Source organism: Bombina bombina, chromosome 4 (genome assembly GCF_027579735.1).
Source record: "Bombina bombina isolate aBomBom1 chromosome 4, aBomBom1.pri, whole genome shotgun sequence".
Lineage (NCBI taxonomy): Eukaryota > Metazoa > Chordata > Amphibia > Anura > Bombinatoridae > Bombina > Bombina bombina.
The window spans coordinates 982,934,444-982,958,587 of record NC_069502.1 but is presented as its reverse complement, the minus strand read 5'-3'; the positions used below and the strand labels follow the sequence as shown (position 1 = coordinate 982,958,587).

General features: G+C 39.3%; 1 protein-coding gene across 1 annotated transcript in view; it reads right to left on the bottom strand.

The window, feature by feature from the left end:
* Positions 1-20,766, bottom strand: part of VRK2 (VRK serine/threonine kinase 2) — a 250,139-nt gene extending 229,373 nt beyond the window's left edge. The window contains exons 1-2 of the mRNA XM_053712032.1: positions 20,568-20,766; positions 10,240-10,374 (exon numbers count right to left, since the gene is read on the bottom strand). Coding sequence (XP_053568007.1) covers positions 10,240-10,366 — 127 coding nt within the window. The 5' untranslated portion in view covers positions 10,367-10,374; positions 20,568-20,766. The remainder of the gene's footprint in view (positions 1-10,239; positions 10,375-20,567) is intronic.
* Between the last annotated feature and the right edge of the window lie 3,378 nt (positions 20,767-24,144).

Sequence of the window (24,144 nt, the reverse complement as noted above, 5' to 3'; positions counted from 1 at the left end):
GAAGCTGGATTTATTTTTTGCCAGTAAAATTCATATTTTTAAAGTTTATCATATATAAGAAAAATTAAAAGGAAAAATGTCTCTATTAACCCCTTAATGACCGGAACATTTTTCAATTTTCTTACCCTTAATGACAATGGCTATTTTTACATTTCTGTGGTGTTTGTGTTCAGCTGTAATTTTCCTCTTACTCATTTACTGTACCCACACATATTATATACCGTTTTTCTCGCCATTAAATGGACTTTCTAAATATACCATTATTTTCATTATATCTTATAATTTACTATAAAATTTTTTATAAAATATGAGGAAAAAATGGAAAAAACACACTTTTTCTAACTTTGACCCCCAAAATCTGTTACACATCTACAACCACTAAAAAACACCCATGCTAAATAGTTTCTAAATTTTGTCCTGAGTTTAGAAATACCCAATGTTTACATGATCTTTGCTTTTTTTGTAAGTTATAGGGCCATAAATACAAGTAGCACTTTGCTATTTCTAAACCACTTTTTTTTCAAAATTAGCGCTAGTTACATTGGAACCCTGATATCTGTCAGGAATACCTGAATATCCCTTGACATGTATATATATTTTTTTTAGAAGACATCCCAAAGTATTGATCTAGGCCCATTTTGGTATATTTCATGCCACCGTTTCACCGGCAAATGCGATCAAATTAAAAAAAATGTTCACTTTTTCACACATTTTGTCATAAACTTTAGGTTTCCCACTGAAATTATGGCACAAATGGTTGTAAATGCTTCTCTGGGATCGCCTTTGTTCAGAAATAGCAGACTTATATGGCTTTGGGGTTGCTTTTTGGTAATTAGAAGGCCGCTAAATGCCGCTGCGCACCACACGTGTTTTATGCCCAGCAGTGAAGGGGTTAATTAGGGAGCATGTAGGGAGCTTGTAGGGTTAATTTTAGCTTTAGCTTAGTGTAGTAGACAACTCCAAGTATTGATCTAGGCCAATTTTAGTATATTTCATGCCACCATTTCACCGCCAAATGCGAGCAAATAAAAAAAACCTTTAAATTTTTCACAATTTTAGGTTTCTCACTGAAATTATTTACAAACAGTTTGTGCAATTATGGCACAAATGGTTGTAAAAGCTTCTCAGGGATCCCCTTTGTTCAGAAATAGCAGACATATATGGCTTAGGCGTTGCTTTTTGTTAATTAGAAGGCCGCTAAATGCTGCTGCGCACAACACGTGAATTATGCCCAGCAGTGAAGGAGTTAATTAGGTAGCTTGTAGGGCGCTGGCAGGGTTAATTTTAGCTTTAGTGTAGAGATCAGCCTCCCACCTTACACATCAGATCCCCTGATCCCTCCCAAACAGCTCTCTTCCCCCCCCCACCCCACAATTGTCCCCGCCATCTTAAGTACTGGCAGAAAGTCTGCCAGTACTAAATAAAAGGAGTTTTTTTTATTTTATTTTTTTTAAAAATGTATTCAGCTGTAATGGAGCCCTGCCTTAGCCCCCAACCTCCCTGATCCCCCACCAAACAGCTCTATAACCCTCCCTGCTACTTAATTGCCGCCATCTTGGGTACTGGCAGCTGTCTGCCAATACCCAATTTGCCCCCAAAAACGAGTATTTATAAACTTTTCTGTAGTGTAGCAGCCCCCCCCTCAATACCCCCAACCCCCCCCCCAGATCCTTATATATATATTTTTTTTTTTTTTTTAATGTTTTTAGAAAAAAATTTAGAACTTTTTATTTTTTTCCATTGGTGTCAGTGGCTAATATGCGCGCGTGCCCCCACGTGCACGCGTGCGCCTGCATGCTGCCGCCTCCTTGCTACACTCCCCCCGGAACACAGCACCATTTTTACCGGTGCAGAGAGGGCCACAGAGCCACAGAGGCATCACTGCAATACCCCGAGAGCTGCTGGAAGCGATTGCGATCGCTTCCAGCACTCTCTTAAACAACTGACGTACCAGGTACGTCCATTGTCACTAACTGCTAGTTTTTGCAGGACGTACCTGGTACGTCAGTTGTCATTAAGGGGTTAAAGGGACACTGAACCCAAAAAAAAATATTTTGTGATTCAGATAGAGCACACCATTTTAAGCAACTTTCTAATTTACTCTTATTATCAATTTTTCCTCGTTCTCTTGCTATCTTTATTTTAAAAAGAAGGCAACTAAGCTATTTTTTTTTGGTTCAGACCTGGACAGCACTTGTTTATTGGTGGGTGAATTCATCCAGCAATCAGCAAGAACAACCCAGGTTGTTCACCAAAAATGGGCCGGCATCTAAACTTACATTCTTGCTTTTCAAATAAAGATACCAAGAGAATGATAAAAATGTGATAATAGGAGTAAATTAGAAAGTTGGTTAAAATTGCATGCTCTATCTGAATCAAGAAAGAAAAAAATTGGGTTCAGTGTCCCTTTAAACCTCCAATCCTGTAAATATTTTGAGCTATAAATGATAATAATAATAATAATAATAATAATAATAAAGTATGTTTACTGTTTAGTAATTATGTAGAATAAAGATTTTATTTTTGTTTCAAATGGACTTGAGACGATCACACTGAAACTAGAGTTATATATCCTTTGTGTTACATCGCTGGATTTCCTTTTTTCTATATGTCATGATACATAATTACCTCCTTAAAGCTTGATTTAAAAGGACATGAAACACAACATTTTTATTTCACCATATAAATAGATTATACATTTTTAAAACAACTTTCCAATTTACTTATATTATCAAATTTGATTAGTTCTCTTGGTATCCTTTTTTGAATGAGCAGGAATGCACTACTGAGAGCTAGCTGTATTGATCAAGTGAGCCAATGAAAAGAGGCATATATCTGCAGCCACCAATTAGCAGCTAGCTCTCAGCAGTGCATTGTTGATCCTGAGCATACTTAGGTATGCTTTCCAACAAAAGGATACCAAGAAAACTAAGCAAATTAGATAGCAGAAGTAGAAAATGGTATCACGTTACATGCTCCATCTAATTGATGAAGGTATAATATGAAAAACCATGGTTACTTTCAAATATCTCTAAAACTACAGAATTACTTCAAATTTAGGATAGAAAATATTGATTACTATAGAGCCTTCATTTGAATTTAAACTTAGGTCCATTAGTACAAGAGACATAACATGCAAGTAAAACTTAAAACTTGTTCCACAAGTGAGTTTTTGTATTATAATGTGACAAAAATTCTCAGTCCTGTTCTAAAAGGATATGGTGTTTTTTGCTAATCAAAAAGTATAAAATCAACAAACTATGTCATTTGAATTGACTCATCATAAACCAGGAATTTACCACTTTTTTGCATTTGAGAAAAGTTTCTTGCCATTTAATAAAACCCACAGAAGTACCCTCTAGTAATTGCGTCCCATGATAACCTATAGACCCACCCTTTGGTCAAGGTGAGCAGGCAGCGGCCCAAGCTTTGTGGGCCCCCTTGCACTTAGGCCCATATTGAGAACTGGGCATTTAGCACTGCCCACCATTGGAAGTAGGAACCGGGGGACAAATACCCCCAGAAAGAACAAAATCATTGGTGTCAGGAAGTGGTTAGCAGTTCCCATGGTAACATGCGCACTAGTCCTCACTTGTGTTGCCATGGTAAAAGCATGCAGCGGGCTAGTTAGTTACCCAGCTAAAGGGCGCTATGAATAGGAGTATAGGGTCATTGTAATGGGAGGCCTATGCTCTGGTGGTAGATGTGCGGTCAGGCTGCACTCTCCCAGGATATGGCAGTCTGTTTTTCGTGGGCATGTCTTCTGTGCTTTCCCTTACTACAGAGGTAGTATCACAGTAAAGAGGAAACCAAGGAAAGTTTAGCCCTAGAAAGGCCTCCCTGCCAGTCGGGAGCATAGCTGTCTCTCAGAGGTAGGGATTATGTAAGCTTGGCTCTAGAGATGTGGCACTCGTACTTGGGCCTCTTCTGAAGCAGCCCCTGAAATAGCACTATCCCAGCTCTAAACAGAACCCTTGCATAGCACTATTCAAGCTCTAAACAGTCCCCTGGCATATCACCATCCCAACTACGGGCAGATCCCTGGCATATCACCATCCCAGCTATGGGCAGACCCCTGGCATATCACCATCCCAGCTATGGGCAGACCCCTAGCATATCACCATCCCAGCTATGGGCAGACCCCTGGCATATCACCATCCCAGCTATGGGCAGACCCCTGGCATATCACCATCCCAGCTATGGGCAGACCCCTGGCATATCACCATCCCAGCTATGGGCAGACCCCTGGCATATCACCATCCCAGCTATGGGCAGACCCCTGGCATATCACCATCCCAGCTATGGGCAGACCCCTGGCATATCACCATCCCAGCTATGGGCAGACCCCTGGCATATCACCATCCCAGCTATGGGCAGACCCCTGGCATATCACCATCCCAGCTATGGGCAGACCCCTGGCATATCACCATCCCAGCTATGGGCAGACCCCTGGCATATCACCATCCCAGCTATGGGCAGACCCCTGGCATATCACCATTCCAGCTATGGGCAGACCCCTGGCATATCACCATCCCAGCTATGGGAAAACCCCTGGCATATCACCATCCCAGATATGGGCAGACCCCTGGCATATCACCATCCCAGCTATGGGCAGACCTCTGGCATATCACCATCCCAGCTATGGGCAGACCCCTGGCATAGCACTATCCCATTGCTTTAAACCATATATATTAGTATGTAATCTGCATAAATTTACTGTTGCAAGCTTTATATAGCTAGTAAACTTACTTAGTGTCACCTCGCATCTGAGGTAATGTGTGTGTTCCTGTATTATATATATTATAAAATATATCTGACAGGGAGCACTACCTTAGCAGCTCCGGTAGCCCGAGTGGCTCAGATTCCCTACCCTAGACTCCAACAGCCTCTCCACCTATGATGGCTGAGTGCACATGATTTGCCACCATTTTACACAGCAGTTACTATAGCTTTATTTTGGTTTGTTTGATTTTTATGACTATTTTTACAATTTGTTGTAATTTGTTTAGCTGAGTAACCACAGTCTGCATTTCCTACCGTTTATCTCTTCCCCATCAATCTAATTTGCAAGTTAAAGGAATAGGAAAGTCAAAAGTAAACTTGCATGATTCAGGGGCAGTATGTCATTTTAAGGCACTTTTAAATTAGCTTCTATTTGCAAAGGTGCTTTGTTCTCTTTGTATCATTTGTTGAAAAAGAATACGCACATATCCTACACTAGAGGGAGATAGCTGCGGATTGGTGCCAGAACACATTTGTCTCTTGTGATTGGATAACTAGATGTGTTCAGCTAGCTGCCAGTAGTGCAATGCTGTTCCTTTAGCAAAGTCTAACAAAATAACAAAGTAAAATTGATAACTGAAGTAAAATTAAAAAAGTTGTTTAAAATTGTATGTTCTTTCCAAATTATGAAAGAAAATGTTGGGGGTTTTCTGTCCCTTTAATTAGTTCATTACACTTCTCATATTTGGTGTATGGTTACTTTACAAAATTTGAGAGGGAGTGGGCTACTCGGCCTTAAAATGCCCGGGCCTATTTGTGGTCCAAGTATGGTCCTACGGACCACATAAGCGGGCTGAGTTGGGCTGGAGGGCCTACCAAATGCTTTTTTTCAGTGTTAAATTACAGGAAAAGCAGGCAAAATAAATAAATATACTAGAAAGCTTTTTAATTATGCATACTGTAAAAAGTATGGAGAATTACATTTTAAATTTAATGTCATTTAACACCGGAGTCACTAACAGGCCGGATTATGAAGAATGTCTGGCGTACAACACACTCAGATGCTCACTATTTGTGGCGATCTAACCTTTTCTCATTCATGGAAAACTTAAATGTACAGGGAGTGCAGAATCATTAGGCAAATGAGTATTTTGACCACATCATCCTCTTTATGCATGTTGTCTTACTCCAAGCTGTATAGGCTCGAAAGCCTACTACCAATTAAGCATATTAGGTGATGTGCATCTCTGTAATGAGAAGGGGTGTGGTCTAATGACATCAACACCCTATATCAGGTGTGCATAATTATTAGGCAACTTCCTTTCCTTTGGCAAAATGGGTCAAAAGAAGGACTCGACAGGCTCAGAAAAGTTAAAAATAGTGAGATATCTTGCAGGGGGATGCAGCACTCTTAAAATTGCAAAGCTTCTGAAGCGTGATCATCGAACAATCAAGCGTTTCATTCAAAATAGTCAACAGGGTCGCAAGAAGCGTGTGGAAAAACCAAGGCGCAAAATAACTGCCCATGAACTGAGAAAAGTCAAGCGTGCAGCTGCCAAGATGCCACCAGTTTGGCCATATTTCAAAGCTGCAACATCACTGGAGTGCCCAAAAGCACAAGATGTGCAATACTCAGAGACATGGCCAAGGTAAGAAAGGCTGAAAGACGACCACCACTGAACAAGACACACAAGCTGAAACGTCAAGACTGGGCCAAGAAATATCTCAAGACTGATTTTTCTAAGGTTTTATGGACTGATGAAATGAGAGTGAGTCTTGATGGGCCAGATGGATGGGCCCGTGGCTGGATTGGTAAAGGGCAGAGAGCTCCAGTCCGACTCAGACGCCAGCAAGGTGGAGGTGGAGTACTGGTTTGGGCTGGTATCATCAAAGATGAGCTTGTGGGGCCTTTTCGGGTTGAGGATGGAGTCAAGCTCAACTCCCAGTCCTACTGCCAGTTTCTGGAAGACACCTTCTTCAAGCAGTGGTACAGGAAGAAGTCTGCATCCTTCAAGAAAAACATGATTTTCATGCAGGACAATGCTCCATCACACGCGTCCAAGTACTCCACAGCGTGGCTGGCAAGAAAGGGTATAAAAGAAGAAAATCTAATGATATGGCCTCCTTGTTCACCTGATCTGAACCCCATTGAGAACCTGTGGTCCATCATCAAATGTGAGATTTACAAGGAGCACGCAATGTTGATGGTGAACAGATCAAAACACTAACAGAATCCATGGATGGCAGGCTTTTGAGTGTCCTTGCAAAGAAAGGTGGCTATATTGGTCACTGATTTGTTTTTGTTTTGTTTTTGAATGTCAGAAATGTATATTTGTGAATGTTGAGATGTTATATTGGTTTCACTGGTAAAAATAAATAATTGAAATGGGTATATATTTGTTTTTTGTTAAGTTGCCTAATAATTATGCACAGTAATAGTCACCTGCACAAACAGATATACCCCTAAAATAGCTAAAACTAAAAACAAACTAAAAACTACTTCCAAAAATATTCAGCTTTGATATTAATGAGTTTTTTGGGTTCATTGAGAACATGGTTGTTGTTCAATAATAAAATTAATCCTCAAAAATACAACTTGCCTAATAATTCTGCACTCCCTGTATAGCCTATTAGTAGATCCTGAGGACTGGAGTTGAGAAACTTGTGTCTAGGGCAGAGCTTCACCTGGGAACCTTTTTTCAATTGAAACATTTTCTGCAGCCACCATTATTATAATATAGCCCAAAACAAACCCTTTTTTTTTTTACATCTATAATATATATACTACACAAGTGAGGGGATTAGTAGCAAAAATAATTAAAGGGACATTCCAGTCAAAAATGTAATCCACGAGGATGCATTTCAGTTTTGAATTGAAGCATTTTTGTAATATATGTGTAGTAGCATCAGACATGAAATCAGCTCTCAACACAATTCCATTCTCTCCCCCCCTCAAATACTCTCACTCAACCACAACCCTCATAACCTGAAACTTAGTTCATTCTCCTCTGTTACTGAGGACGAAGTTTCAGCACTTATACTGCGCTCTCACCTCACTACCTGTCCCCTTGACCCTATCCCCTCACAGCTGCTCCCCTCTCTCTCTGCTACCCTTACCCCTATACTAACACACATTTTCAACCTCTCCCTCAGCACTGGTACATTTCCCTCATCAATGAAACATGCACTGGTCACACCTATCCTCAAAAAACCTTCCCTTGATCCTACCTCCCCATCCAACTACCGCCCAATTTCCCTCCTCCCTCTTGCTTCAAAGCTTCTCGAAAAACTAGTATATGCACGCCTATCCCATTTCCTTACGTTAATCTCCCTTCTTGACCCGCTGCAATCTGGATTTCGTCCCTATCACTCCACAGAGACAGCTATTGTTAAAGTCACCAATGACCTACTTACAGCTAAATCAAAAGGCCACTTCTCTCTGCTTATCCTCCTTGATCTGTCCGCAGCCTTTGACACTGTCGACCACCCTCTTTTGCTCCAAACCCTCCAATCCTTCGGTATCTGTGACACAGCCCTTTCGTGGCTCTCCTCCTACCTGTCAAACCGTACCTTCAGTGTAGCCTTCTCTGGGGCCTCCTCTGCCCCGTCATCACTTTCTGTCGGAGTACCGCAAGGCTCTGTCCTCGGCCCCCTTCTCTTCTCAATCTATACGTCATCACTAGGTTCCCTTATTAAGTCCCACGGTTTCCAATATCATTTGTATGCCGATGACACCCAAATCTACTTCTCTGCACCAGAACTATCTCCTTCCTTGCAAACCCGTATCACTAACTGTCTTTCTCACATCTCTTCCTGGATGTCCTCTCACTACCTCAAGCTAAATCTCTCCAAAACTGAACTCCTCATTTTCCCCCCTTCTTCCAAAATCTCCACCCCCAATATCTCTATAACTGTCGACAACTCCATCATTCAACCTACCCCGCATGCCCGATGTCTCGGGGTCACATTTGACTCAGATCTTTCCTTCACTCCTCACATTCAGTCCTTGGCTACAGCCTGCCGCTTCCACCTTAAAAACATCTCTAAAATTAGACACTTCCTTACACAAGACACAACTAAGATTTTAATCCACTCTCTCATTCTTTCCCGCCTTGATTACTGCAACTCTGTCCTCTCTGGTCTCCCCACCTGCCGCCTAGCTCCTTTACAATCCATAATGAATGCCTCTGCCAGACTCATCTTCCTTACACGTCGCTCTTCATCTGCTGCGCCTCTCTGCCATTCCCTTCACTGGCTTCCTCTTGCCTCTAGGATCAAACACAAAACTCTCACTCTTACATACAAAGCCCTCAACTGCACTGCTCCCCCCTACATCTCAGACCTTGTCTCCAGATACTCTCCCTCCCGTCCCCTTCGCTCTGCCCATGACCTCCTACTCTCCTCCTCTCTTGTCACCTCATCACACTCCCGTTTACAGGACTTCTCCAGACTGGCTCCCATCTTGTGGAACTCTCTGCCTCGCTCCACAAGACTCTCTTCTAGTTTTAAAAGCTTCAAGTGCTCCTTAAAGACTCTACTGTTCAGGGACGCATACAACCTACGCTAACCTTTCCTAATACCAGTTCCTCTCCTCCAATGCAATCCCCTGAACCCTCTTAGCATGTAAGCCTAAAAGTCCAGCTGTTTGTAGATCACCTTCTTAAGAGCTGACTACAACAGTGCAACTCTTGGCAGGGCCCTCTACCCTATAATTGTTTTGTTGTACTCCCCCTTTGTTTATAGCGCTGCGGAATCTGTTGGCGCTCTACAAATAACCGATAATAATAATAAGTAGCAAAAATGTTTCTAATAAAAGCTATAGCTGAGCTGTTTCAAAAGTGTATGCATCATGCACCAGCATTTTAAAAACATCACTTGCTCAGAGATCCTAAGGTGTTCGTACCATATGGTAACGACTCAATTTGCTAATTGCCAACATGATACAAGCCCCATTGGCACTCTGAGCAGCTGCAGTATTTAAAATGGTGGTGCACTGAGAATATCTAGTAATTGTACACATGCACGCGCAGAGAATAATATCAACATTGTTAACTTTTACTAGATGCATTTTTGCTAATAAATGTATATTGCGAATATGTTTCTATTCAAAGGTGTAATTCATCTATGTGCATTTAAATTTTGACCGGAATATCCCTTTAATATCAACTTTAGTAGCCATCGTAAATCACTAACGGGCTTTGTCTGAATTCATGTACCTTCCTTGTAGGCTTCTCTAGTGTGCACAGCAATGAGCAACACCACATATTTGAAGAGGTACACAATTAGCCATGTGCTTACCTCACATTCAGTAAAATATGTAACAGTTACTCACGCATACACAAACACTCATACTCGCTCATAAACACACACACACACACACAGTATTAATAAATCTTGTGGGGACCCGCGACCCCCAGTTTAAGAAGCACTGGTCTAGGGTATCTTGAAAGCAGTTGGCTATGTTTTATAAGAACACAACAATATAATAAAAGGTTGTCTTGCTAGATAAGTAGTTACCTAAGTATATTCGTCCAAATCCTCCTTGTCCAATCATTTTACCCAATTTCCACCTTTTTCGACTTGTATCTGTGAGAATCTCTCCCTCTGGAAAAGGAACAGGTAGTTTGCTTTTTATCAAGGGCATTCTTAAAGCTATGAAAAGAGAAACATTTTAAAAATAAACGTAAATGCATATCTGTTAACCATCGCTAACATTAACATTTCTTTCATTCTTTACTTAAAGAGACAGTAACATCAAACAAACTTTCATGTATGCAGTAATTAAACAAATTTCCAGTTCGCTTCAATTATCAAATTTGTGTTATTAACTTGGTATACTTTGTTGAAGTGCAAGCCTAGCATTGGAATAAAGTTTTTGCAAATTTTGAATAAATCCACCGTTTGAAGTTGATTGCGGCATGGTTCTGCCACTGCTTTCAGCACCCCCATAACAATGAGGAATATTTCCCATGACTCTTGGGGATCTGTTGCAACAGAACTTGCATGCATGATTAAGGGCATGAAGCCTGAAACCTTGCTTACCTATGTGATCCTGCTGTAAATAAAGGTCTATTTTATTTCAAAGTGCTGCTGTGTGTGGATTCATTGCTACATACATTGCTGCTAAAGATATGTGACCAAAAAAAAACAACTGCTAAGCAAAAGCTGTTTAAATTTAAATAGAAATTAAAGGGACAGTCTAGTCAAAATTAAACTTTCATGGTTCATATAGGGCATGTAATTTTAAACAACTTTCCAATTGACTTTTATCATTACATTTGCTTTGTTTCCTTGGTGGTATTTTTGAAAAGGTAAACCTAGGTAGACTCAAACTGATTTCTAAACCGTTGAAAACCGCCTCTTAGCTCAGAGCATTTTGAAAGTTTTTCACAGCTAGACAGTATTAGTCCATGTGTGTCATATTAGATAACATTGTGCTCACTCCGTGGAGTTATTTAGGAGTCTGCACTGATAGGCTAAACTGCATATCTGTCAAAAGCACTGAGATAAGGGGGCAATCTACAGAGGCTTAGAGACAAGATAATCACAGAGGTAAAACATATATTAATATAACTGTATTGGTTATGCAAAACTGGGGAATGTATCATAGGGATTATCTATCTTTTTAAACAATAAAAATTCTGGTGTAGACTGTCCCTTTAATGCTGCAGTATTAGTTTTGTACTAATCCTCATTGGCTGAAAAGACCAACCATTTCTTCTTTATGTAGAATGGAGAAGAAAGAACTTAGTAAAATCCGACACATTAAGGGAGATGAAGTCATATGTAAAGGGAAAGTAAACAATTAAAGGGACATTCTAAAGCACAAGGTGCATGCTCCTGAAAAGGACATAGACGTTCAGCCTATCAGAAGTGGTAGTCGCGTAGCCCTATAAATTGCCAGTTATTTTGTGTGTGGTAGTTGCAAGGGTTACCTAAGCGTTTAACCTCTGTGAGCCAATATTGCAAATATTACTTACTCTAGGGATTTTCAGCCAATAAAAAAAAAAATTTGGATGAAATTTTCATTACGAATATTTGAGGAAATTTATTTCCCTGAAAATTCATTAGCTGCACTAATTGGATTTTTATTAAACATTTACATTATTTTTCATTAAAACGAATGTAAATGTTTCAGAGCTACAAGTGAAAAGATCACCTATAGCTACAATACTTACACTAACGTGCGCTGTAGAGCACACTAACCCAATCCTCTTCTTGCCAGAGCCCTCGCCGCGCTAACAGAAAGCTTAGCCATTCAGCTCCTAGGACTTGCATTAAAGTTAGTGCAGGTCTTTGGTGCCGAGTGCGCTAAGTCTCCTGTAATTGCGCCGTGGTCAGGGATCTGGCAAGAAGAGGATTGGGTTAGCGTGCTCTTCAGCATGAGTAAGTATTAACCCTTTAAAAGTAATTTAAAGCCAAGTTCTGTAATTATATTATGGAAGGAGGAGATATTCCGCCAGAAATGCTGACCGCTAAAATAGTAGTAATCCCCAAGATCTCAAAATTTTTACCAAAATAATATCGAATCGACTCAAACACATTGTTCCCCATCTGGTTCATCCAGATCAGGTGGGCTTTATCAAGGGTAGGGAGGCACCAGAAAATATCAGACGTATCACCAATTTAATCCAGACTCTGGGTGAGACACAAACGACTTTTCTCTGCTCCTTTCTTTGGATGCAGAGAAGGCATTTGATAGCATCGATTGGGAATACATGTTCTTAACATTGCATAAGATGGGGGTTCGAGGGGTCATTTATAAAAGCACTAAAAACTATTTATTCTGTCCCGGGAGCACAAGTATCATCAGCAGGTTATAAATCTAAATCCTTCCCAATCCGCAATGGTACTAGACAGAGGTGCCCTCTGTCACCATTGCTCTTTGCATAGAACCACTTGCTACCAAAATTCGCTCAAATGTAGATATAACAGGGGTCAAGATAGATGCAGCGGAATATAAGTTAGCGCTCTTCGCTGATGATATCTTACTGACTTTGACTAATCCACTGGTATCATTATTACCTATTCTTTATCATACATTAGAGATATTTTCAGCTGTCTCGGGGTTTAAAATAAATTCCAAAAAATGCGAAGCACTACCCATTGCAATGCCCCGGCAGACTCAGACATGTTTAGAAACACATTTTAATTTTAAATGGCTGAAACACACCCTAAAATATTTGGGATTCTATCTTCCGATTGACGTAAAACAATTATATAAGGTTAATTACATCCCAATGTTTAAACAAATAAAGAAAGACTTATTGAAGTGGAAGAGTTTTAACTTCTCCTGGTTAGGAAGAGTGGCGGTGGTAAAAATGAGTGCCCTACCCAGAATTCTATACTTATTCAGAACTCTACCTATTAAAATAAATAGGGCGGATGTAGACGTATTACAGAAAGACATACAAACATTCATAAGGGGTAGTAAAACGACCAGAATAGCAAAGGCGATAACAAATAGACACAAAACACTAGGGGGATTGGGGCTCCAAATTTATTGGATTACTAGAACGCATCCAGACTAGCTCAGGACACCTTGCTCTTGAAGAGACCCAAGGATGTTGTTTGGTCTTCCCTTGAAGCGAGACTGGGTGGATGGGACGAGACAGATACAATCATTTGGGATCCGGGGAAGATACGAGCTAGTAAGGGGATATCCAGACTTAATACTACAGATTTCACTATAATGAGCTTGAAGATGGCACAAACTAAATATAATCTCATGCCACGGCATTCCTTATATATCCCAGTTCGTTACATATTATCTAGCGACCTATGGTCCCAGCTTAGGAAATGGGAGAACAAGGGCTTGTACAGAGTAGCGGATTTTATAGGAGGGGGAGCACCACTATCCTTTAACCAATTGCAGACAAAATTAGATCCATTGAGACTACACTGGTACCTGTACCTACAGGTAAATTCTGCAATCCAGGCTTATCTGTAAAAATCCCGAGGAGAATCTCCCGCAACACTAGAAATTTTCTGTAAGTCAGAAGAACGCATTAAACACTCCATTTCAATCCTGTATGTGGCCATACAAGCTTCTCAGAATACCACTAAAACTTCTATAAATGTTAGCGTGGGAAAAAGAATTACATATATTTAAGTAAACTCCAAACACGAGTATTTCACTGTGTAAACTGCGCTCCTCTCGCTGTGCGGTGAAGTGAACGGAGCCCGGCACTATGGAGAGTGGGCGGGGGACACACCCCTGTGTTCAGCTATCCAATCAGGTAGGCAGCCTTTTCTTGCGTGACAGCCACACATACCAGAAAACAGAACAAAGTACAAAGTGTAGAAAAGGCGCTCTGGGAGAGAGGAATATAATGCTGGAAGTGCTGTAAAAAGCACTGTACATGAATAGCAAAATAATGTTGAGTTCCAGGCAGCAGGTTAAAAAGTAAAGAACAACTGAAAGAAAATATCACTAAGACAATTTATAGATGGTATCTAACACCCACGACAACAGCACATACACACCCACAAGGAAGTAGATTGTGCTATAGAAGCTGCGGAGAAATAGGGACATATAGGCATATGTGGTGGGATTGTAGGATATGGAGACAATTGTCTGCCTTTCTTAGCCAGATTCTAGATGAAACAATCGTTCTCACGATTCAACAGGCCCTCTAACACGAACACTTCAGCATGTATAATAAATTTATTAATATATTTATTAGAATTTTGTGCACGGTCACAAGGACGTGCACATAGCCAGATATTGGAAAACTGGTGCCCCCACATGGGCAGAGATACTCAACAAAATTCAACACACATATACCATGTATGAATTAGCTTCAGGAATATTGGATAACAAAGAAGTAGTTCAAAAGGTGTGGTATTACTGGATAAGTAAATAGGTCTTATATTCATAGAAATGGCTGAGAGGTCTGGATCTGGTTGACAAATAACACAATGTTATAATTTACTGATGCCCTGATGATTTAAAACAAAAGGGGTCGTCACTTCCCCCATATCCCCCCTTAATATAGATTATTTATCGACTCAGTTATTATTTATTCCCGTCCCCCCTCTTCTTCTATTTTTAACCTTCCTTCTCTTTTTGTTGTTACATTCTATTCTGGTTTATTTACCCTTTCCTCCTCATGTTATTGTAATCTCTGACCCCGGAGATGGTTAAAGGGACACTGTAACCAAAATGTTTCTTTCGTGATTCAGATTGAGCATGAAATTTTAAACAACTTTCTAATTTACTCCTATTATCAAATGTTCTTCATTCTCTTGGTATCTTTATTTGAAATGCAAGATCGTAAGTTTAGATGCCGGCCCATTTTTTGTGAACAACCTGGGTTGTCCTTGCTGATTGGTGGATAAATTCATCCACCAATAAAAAAGTGCTGTCCAGAGTACTAAAACCAAAAAAAAAAGCTTAGATGCCTTCTTTTTCAAATAATGATAGCAAGAGAACGAAGAAAAATTGAAAATAGGAGTAAATTAGAAAGTTGCTTAAAATTGCATGCTCTTTCTGAATTGCAAAAGAAAAAATTTGGGTTCAGTGTCCCTTTAAGTATTCATTATTGAATAGGAGTTGTTCAACTGAATAAAGTTAGAATAACCATTTAGAGGACACCCCAGTACTGAGATTAACACTCAACAGAGGATAATAAGGAGAGAACTAATATCTTCGGATTCTGGAGTCTGATGGACTCAGTTATAATGCCAACAGATGTGATATCGAATATTGGAACATCTATATTCAAAAATATAATGGAACTTGAACCCTATTTCCGGGACCACAAGGCCCACTGTTGGACATTAATACAAACCTGTTCTCCAGAATAACTTATTACAGAGATGAGAGGAGGGAAGGCTATTATTGTTACTGTTTTTACTGTTTCATGATTTCAAAAATAATAAAAATTGGGGCCTGGCCTAGCTCGGGTCCTCCCTGGGAGAAACGTATACCGCGTCTTTAGCGGCAAGACGAAAGTAAGAAGGCCTAAGCTGACCTTCCGGAGTGGCACCTGATGGAGTGTGGAGCCTCCGGGACCATGGAGGGGCTGTTTACGTCCCTGCAAGATTGGTTTGAGGACTTTGATCGCGAGATGTGCCGAAGATTTGACCGCCTCCTATCTATCATGGCGGACACCCACGCAGCAGTTATTACTGAAGTTTCGGAGGTGGCACTCCATGCAGCTTTGAGTGCGCGGCGCAGTGACTCTCAGGAGGATATCGTTCAACCCCCGGCTAACTTGCCGCGCACTACAGAATTGGAGTCTTGTGGATTACCGGCGACCCGGTGCAGGTCAGACATCTGGGTCCAGATACCCTGGGGGGACTATGGGAACCTCTGCTACTGTGCCACTACACTTCAGATGGGTGCACATGGAAGACAACTTACCTCTGGCGTGACTAGCTGTCTGGGGCTACACTTGATGGTCATGTCATGCTGGAAGCCTCTGGATCTACCTGACGCCTCGGTGAGCCAGCTCTGTGTAAAGACCGGTGTGGGCTGAGCGTTTCTACTGTGGCTGTCATTTGCGCAGCTACCACCATGTTCAGCAGGGTCCCTTTGCTCGAGATTTGTTCTCTTACATGACGACCGTTAGGTCTGAACTTATGGAATCAACCTTGTGACCATTCTGTCTTGTGGCCCCAGCATTATGCATACTTGTCAGTCAGATGGAGATGTGAGAATCTCTATCCTCTCTGATTATTCGGCTAACTTTGGCTCTAAATATACAACTGTTATGTCTCCTACACTTGTAGAATTACCAGTGTCTCCTTAGGTTTAGAGCTGTAACGTCTTGTTGCAGCCAGCATATCTTGCATACATCTGCTTGTCAGTACGCTAGTATCACTACCCACAATGTGTCAGATGATACTTTATGAAGGCTTGAAAAAATTGGACATGTGTATGTATAATATGTGCTTAAACTAGTTCATTGCTAATTCTGTACTGAAAATATTTTTATTCTTACTATTCATGTGTTCTTCCAGAAAACTGAGTGTATATGTATATGTATGTAGATTTTCTCAAATGTCATTATACACTGGGTTCTGAATCTTGTGGCTCTTAAGAGGTTACTCCCTGTTTGTGCTCTTTAGGAGCAGCTATTTATCTAATGTAATGTAAAAATGTGAGTGCCTGCCTGCTTTAGAAATGCTGTATGAGACTATAATTGGGAGACCAGGTATATAGAATCATACTAGCTCCTCCTAATATGCGAAGAGATAAACACCTATTTAGTTACACTATTCATGTGCTCCTCAAGAAAACTGTGTGTATGTGTATATGTATGTAGATCTCTTTAAGTGGCATTATACACTGAGTTCTGAATCTTATGGCTCTCAAGAGGTTACTTCCTGTCTATGCTCTTTAGGAGCAGCTATTGATTTAACGTAATGTAAAAATGTGAGTAACTGTTTTGTTGGCTGTACCTGAAACCTCTCTACAACCCTATCTACAATAATAGTACTTTTATAACTGTTGAGTATCCTATCCAGCAAAGTTAGAGTAACTTATTGCTGGTCTATTTCCCGCCCCCCACCATTCTTGTGCGGTAGGGACGAATACCTTCTCCTCCGCACTCTCTTTTGGTAGAGTTGAGCAGTCTCTACCCAGTCCGAAGTCCTAAACCTATGTTTTCCCCTACATACATGTGAAAAGGCTCTTCGGGCCCCAATATAGGAAATTCTCCTTGTTTATTGTATTTTGGTTAATCAAAGAGTTTTGGAACTATAGTTTCATTAATGTTCAAGTTCCTATTAATGTTCAGTATGAATGTCAATCTATCCTTATAGTGGCAACTGTGATCAGTTCTGGTACATCACTGATATCATTTAGTAGAGTAATTTTGATAGTGTTGTTTTGTGCTTTATTTGTATGATTATTTACTTCACTCAAAGTTTGCCTATAATCTATATACAATAACAAGCTAACATATGATGAGGACTCTTTGAATTTCTATAGATGTCTTCAGACTGACCCTTGCCACCAGATCCCATGAGTGGATCTCTAATATATTGAAGTCGCCAGAGTGTTTAAATATTGAGAATCTTTATCCCTGTGAGTTTTGTCTTCAGACAAGTACTAATTTCCAGGTCCCATAAGTGGATCTATTTTACTTTGATGACACATGTTTGTCCTACTATTAAGTTATAAAATGGGGCTTCATTAGGGTCAATACCGTGCTCCTACTATTGTCTACTGTATTTATGTTTGAATGATGGATCTGATGTTATGTAATTTTGTTTGAGATATTGCCCTACCTACTATGTCTGTACTTTGATGTATTTTATTGCCTCAATAAAAACACTTTTCAAACAAAAATAATAAAAATTATTTAAACATAAAAGTAATTTAAAGGAAACTAATAAATACTGACAAATTTTGATGGTGCATTCATTTGGATCCATCCAAAAATGAATGCACATCTCTAACTTGCTCTAACAAATTAGACAACAATTACCAACTAAACACAGAATGATGCACCACGGAGCCCACAGCTGCAGGTTAAGAACACTCATACTTCTCAATAGCAACATACTTCTGAGTCTACCTAGATATGCTTTTCAACAAAGGATACTAAAGAAAAGCATACAGTATTAGATCAGGGCTCGACAAACCAAGGTAGCCACTGGCTCCTAGAATTTTACCCCTGGCTCCTAACTTTTGGGTTATTCTCCATATTTCAATATACAAATACCACTGTCTGGCTCCTAAATTTTAAACACATTTGTTGACCCCTGTTTAGATAATAAAAGTAAATTAGAAAGTTGTTTAAAATTGTATGTGCTGTCTGAGTCGTTAAAGTTTTACATTGATTGTACTGTCCCTTTAAGAATACATTAAAGGGACAGTCTACACCAGAATTTTTATTGTTTTAAAATATAGATAATCCCTTTATTACCCATTTCCCAGTTTTGCATAACCAACAGTCATAATAATATACTTTTAACCTCTGTGATTATCTTGTATCTAAGCCTCTGCAAACTGCCCCTTTTTTTCAGTTCTTTTGACAGACTTGCAGTCTAGCCAATCAGTGCCTGCTCCCAGATAACTTCACGTGCACGAGCACAGTGTTAGCTATATGAAATATGTGAACTAACACCCTCTAGTGGTGAAAAACTGTTAAAATGCAATCTGAAAGAGGTGGGCTTCAAGGTCTAAGAAATTAGCATATGAACCTCCTAGGTTAAGCTTTCAACTAAGAATACCAAGAGAACAAAGCAAAATTGGTGATAAAAGTAAAATTTGAATTTTTTTTAAATTACATGCTCTATCTGAATCATGAAAGTTTATTTTGGCCTAGACTGTCCCTTTAAAGGGATCAAATGGTATTTTGCAATATTCTTCCACAAGAAACAATGTCTCTAGTAAAAGTTATTACTGTTTCTGCGGCATACACACATATGCTATATGCGACTAGAGAATCAGGGTTTAACACTATGCCTGCTTAGCGAGCTGGTGTGTATTGCATCAGTGACTTGTCATACAAGTCACTGCTGACTCTGGGCCCGATTCTCAAAAACAAGCCATCATGAAATTGTCAGATTATCTTACTAAGCATTATATTGTGGTGTGTTTCCTCCTCTGGATGGGCCCAAGTTCTGACATATTTTTTTTTAAAATAGAGTTGACCAATGGCTATATCACCTAAGATGTTATCATTAAGAAGATGCACCCAGGTGTTCAATACCACAAGGGAGAGATAGCGTTGACAAATGCACCATCTATTTCTCCTCCATAGCAAGGGGCAGCTGTGATTGCACTGGAACTGAGGATAACAGCTTAGGTGTTGCAGCCTTACTATAATAGCACCTGATGCTTACTTAGAGAAATCTGCAAGAGCTGGGGGCCAGACTGAATGCTAGATTAGTTAGCCTTCATTAATATTAAAGTCTGCATCGTCAAAACTATGATTATGCTTTAAAAGAGGTGGTAAACTTTTCTTTTGAAAGGCCACAATTTTTGTTTTTGTAATTCCAAGGGCTGGTTATCATGTTTTCACTATATGGCTCTTTTAATGAAAAAATGACATGCTCTCATTGGTTAGAGCATGTAATTCTATCACAAACAACCCTGCAAATCTATGTATTTAAACCCTGCACATGGGTTAAACACCTGGGTAAAGCACTACTCAGGAGCTGCAGAGAACTGCTGGTCCAGAATGGAAACTTATGCAGACCGAATCAGCAGGACTGGTCACACCACCCCAGCTGAGCAACTAGCACTGTTTATTGGAAGATCACAGTCCCACTCAGGACCAGCAGATCTCTGCAGCACCTAGGAAGTATTTTACCTGTGTGTTTAATCCCTTTGATGGTTTTGCTTATTTTTTTCACTATAATGGCTCTTAAATACTATTAATACAAACAATAATATAACACAACCTAGACTAAACCAAATAGTAAAAAAATCCCATTAAACAATACATACAATTTATAATAAAATAAAGGAGATATATATATATATATATATATATATATATATATATATATATATATATATATATATATATATTCCTTATTTAAAAAAATGAATACTTAGCCAGACAATAATAACAAATCACCAAAAGTATTAAGATATGCCCCCTTAATCACAGGTTATCTTGGACGCGCTTGCACAATTACAAAAGGAAGTGGAATTGATACATTTCACGAACACTTCAGTCTACTAAAAAAAACGAAACTTTCCAAAGTATACACAAGTAGTAGAAGAATGCAAGACAGATGCCACATCACTAATTAACCTTCTAATCTTCTGTCAGCCACAGCTCTCACATTTGCTCTTTGTACAGAGCACATGAATTGCAATAAAGTGATCTGCATCGGTTACTGCTGGAACCTAACTATATAAACACTGCAGCTCTTACCTTATTTACTTCACTTTGCTCAACAAAAACTATTTCTTCTATCCAGAACGTTGCTTTAATCAATAGTTTATTTAGTATTTCTTTGTAAAGTTGAAGGCAAATGCTTTCCCTCGTTTTCTACAGTGCAATTTTAAAAATGTGTTAGTAACTAAAGTTCAACGCTACAAAAAGAAATCATAAGAGAAATGAAGCTGCAACAGTTGGTCATGTGACTGCTTGTTCCTTGTAGGGAGCAACAATAAACTCTGTTTCTCCTGCAACACGTAAAGGGAGCGTCTATAAAATTACAGTAAAGTGAAATAATGTAAAGTATCGCATTCCTTTATGCTCTTCTTGTTGGTGTTTGACAGTTTCCTAAAATTAATATTTGAGATTCCGAATTTAATTTATTTTTAAAGCAGTTTATCATATGCTTTGTTATTAAACCATAATTCTAATTCTGACATTGTAGGCTGCTGTATGACTGGTTTTAATAATAAATATTGCAACTTGTGTAATTGCCATGGGCAGAATTGTTATGGTTTGTTAATTTGTTATCATTATTTATTTAAAACAGGGTGAATTGATTTTAACTGTATTCAGAGGTCCGTGTTACAAGCTGGATTTTAGATGTGTTTCATTAATACTGCAAAGTTAAATGAGTTTTTCACTTTCACCTGAGTCTGTCAAGATCATCAAAATATGCAAATTTAAATGAAATTCATACAATAATTTTGACTGTACAATAGAATATAATTTTCCCTTTTAAAGGGACAGTAAATAACTGAGAACAAATATAAAAAAATAATGGTTACTGACTGCTTTTTTCAAAAGTTGTCTTACTGTAACCCCTTAAAATTGTCAGATGGTGAAGCTAGGGTTGCAGTGAAGCCCTGTCTCCCCACACACTTGCAACATTATCTGATTGGCTGTGTTTCCTGTCCATCACGGACACACGGACCAATCAGATAATGCAAAAATGGCAGAGGGCAGATACGTTCCTGTTTTAATCAGAGCCTAAAACGCCGCAACCGCCTCTGGGAACCTAACCATCCCCCCACTACGTGCTTTTACCCGCATTCTATCTGGAAACCTGCAAAAGCACGTCGTGGGGGGATGGGAACCATGGTTAGGTTCCCAGAGGCGGTTGCGGCGCCCGAGCGTATCTGCCCTATGCCTTTGTTGCATTATTTGATTGGTCCGTGTTTCCGTAATGTACAGGAAGCAGAACCAATCAGATAATGTTGCAAGTATGTCGCTAGTACCTTGTCTCACACTGGTCACCACCATCTTGCATTTTCCGGTATTCTAACACCCTGTCACAGTGCACACTCACAGATCAGAGGGGTCGCAGATAGGGTTGCCACCTCGGCCATGTTTTCCTGGACACTTATGAGTTACACATGCTGCAGGGTGTTCAGAGGGAAACATGCATTGTGCTGCTGGACAGCAAAAAAAATAGTGATCCTGGACAGCATTATTCATGTTCCTCCCTGCACACCCTGCAGCATGTGTAACTCATAAGTGTCCAGGAAAACATGGCCGAGGTGGCAACCCTAGTCGCAGAGGTCTCATCTTAAAGGGACAGTCTAGTCACAATTAAAGGGATAGTAAACACCAAAAATGTTATTGTTTAAAAAGATAGATAATCCCTTTATTTGCCATTCCACAGGTTTGCATAACCAACACTGTTCTTTATATTGATAAACTTTTTACCTCTGTAATTACCTTGTATCTAAGCTTCTGCTGACTGCCTCCTTATCTCAGATCTTTTGACTGGCTTGCATTACAGGCAATTTAGTGCTGACTCTTAAATAACTTGCGTGAGCACAGTGTTATCTATATGAAACACATGAACTAATGCCCTCTAGCTGTGAAAAACTGTCAAATACATTAAAATTAGAGGCGGCCTTCAAGGACTTAGAAATTACCATATGAGTCTACATTGTATTAGCCTTCAACTAAGAATATTAAAAGAACAACATTTGATGATAAAAGTCAATTAGAAAGTTTTTTAAATCCAATAGGATTGAGCTTGCATTCTATTGGCTGTTCCAATCAGCCAATAGAATGCAAGCTCAATATTATTGGCTGATTGCATCAGCCAATAAGATTTTTTACCCTTTAATTCCAAACGGAATTCAAGGGACGCCATCTTGGATGACGTCATTTAAAGGTAACTTCATTCTTTGATAGCCATCGAAAGAAGAGGATGCTCTGCGCCGGATGTCTTGAAGATGGAGCCGCTCCGCGTCGGAAGGATGAAGATATAAGATGCCGTCTGCTTGAATACTTCTGCCTGCCTTGAGGACGACTTCTTGCCGCTTGGATGAAGACTTCTTCCGGCTGGATGAGGATGGATGTCCGGTCTTCAAAAACTGTAAGTGGATCTTCGGGGTTAGTGTTAGGTTTTTTAAGGGTTTATTGGGTGGGTTTTTATTTTTAGATTAGGGACTTTGGGCACCGTAAAAGAGCTAATTGCCCTTTTAAGGGCAATGCCCATCCAAATGCCCTTTTCAGGGCAATGGGGAGCTTAGGTTTTTTAGGTAGGTTTTTATTTGGGGGGGGGTTGGTTGTGTGGGTGGTGGTTTTTACTGTTGGGGGTTGTTTGTATTTTTTTTTTACAGGTAAAAGAGCTGATTTCTTTGGGGCAATGCCCAGCAAAAGGCCCTTTTAAGGGCCATTGGCAGTTTAGTGTAGGCTAGGGTTTTTTTTATTTTGGGGGGGGGGGGCTTTTTTATTTTGATAGGGCTATTATATTAGGTGTAATTAGTTTACATATTTGTTCATTTCTTTTTTATTTTGTGTAATTTAGTGTTTATTATTTTTTGTAATTTAGATAAATGTATTTTTGTAATTTAATTTATATAATTTTCATGTAATGTTAGGTTTTAGTGTAAGACAGGTTAGGTTTTATTTTACAGGTAACTTTGTATTTATTTTAACTAGGTAGCTAGTAAATAGTTAAAGGGACACTGAACCCAAATGTTTTCTTTTGTGGTTCAGATAGAGCATTACATTTTAAGCATCTTTCTATTCTACTCCTATTATCACATTTTCTTCATTCTCTTGGTATCTTTATTTGAAATGCAAGAATGTAAGTTTAGATGCCGGCCCAATTTTGGTTAACAACCTGGGTTGTCCTTGCTGAATGGTGGATAAATTCATCCACCAATAAAAAAGCGCTGTCCAGAGTTCTGAACTTAAAAAAAAGCTTAGATGCCTTCTTTTTCAAATAAAGATAGCAAGAGAACGAAGACAAATTGATAATAGGAGTAAAATAGAAAGTTGCTTAAAATTGCATGCTCTATCTGAATCACAAAAGAAAAAATATGGGTTCAGTGTCCCTTTAATAACTATTTACTAACTATTCTACCTAGTTAAAATAAATACAAACTTACCTGTAAAATAAAAATAAAACCTAAGATAGCTACAATGTAACTATTAGTTATATTGTAGCTAGCTTAGGGTTTATTTTACAGGTAAGTATTTAGTCTTAAATAGGAATTATTTAGGTAATAATAGTAATTTTTATTTAGATTTATTTTAATTATATTAAAGTTAGGGGTGTTAGGGTTAGACTTAGGTTTAGGGGTTA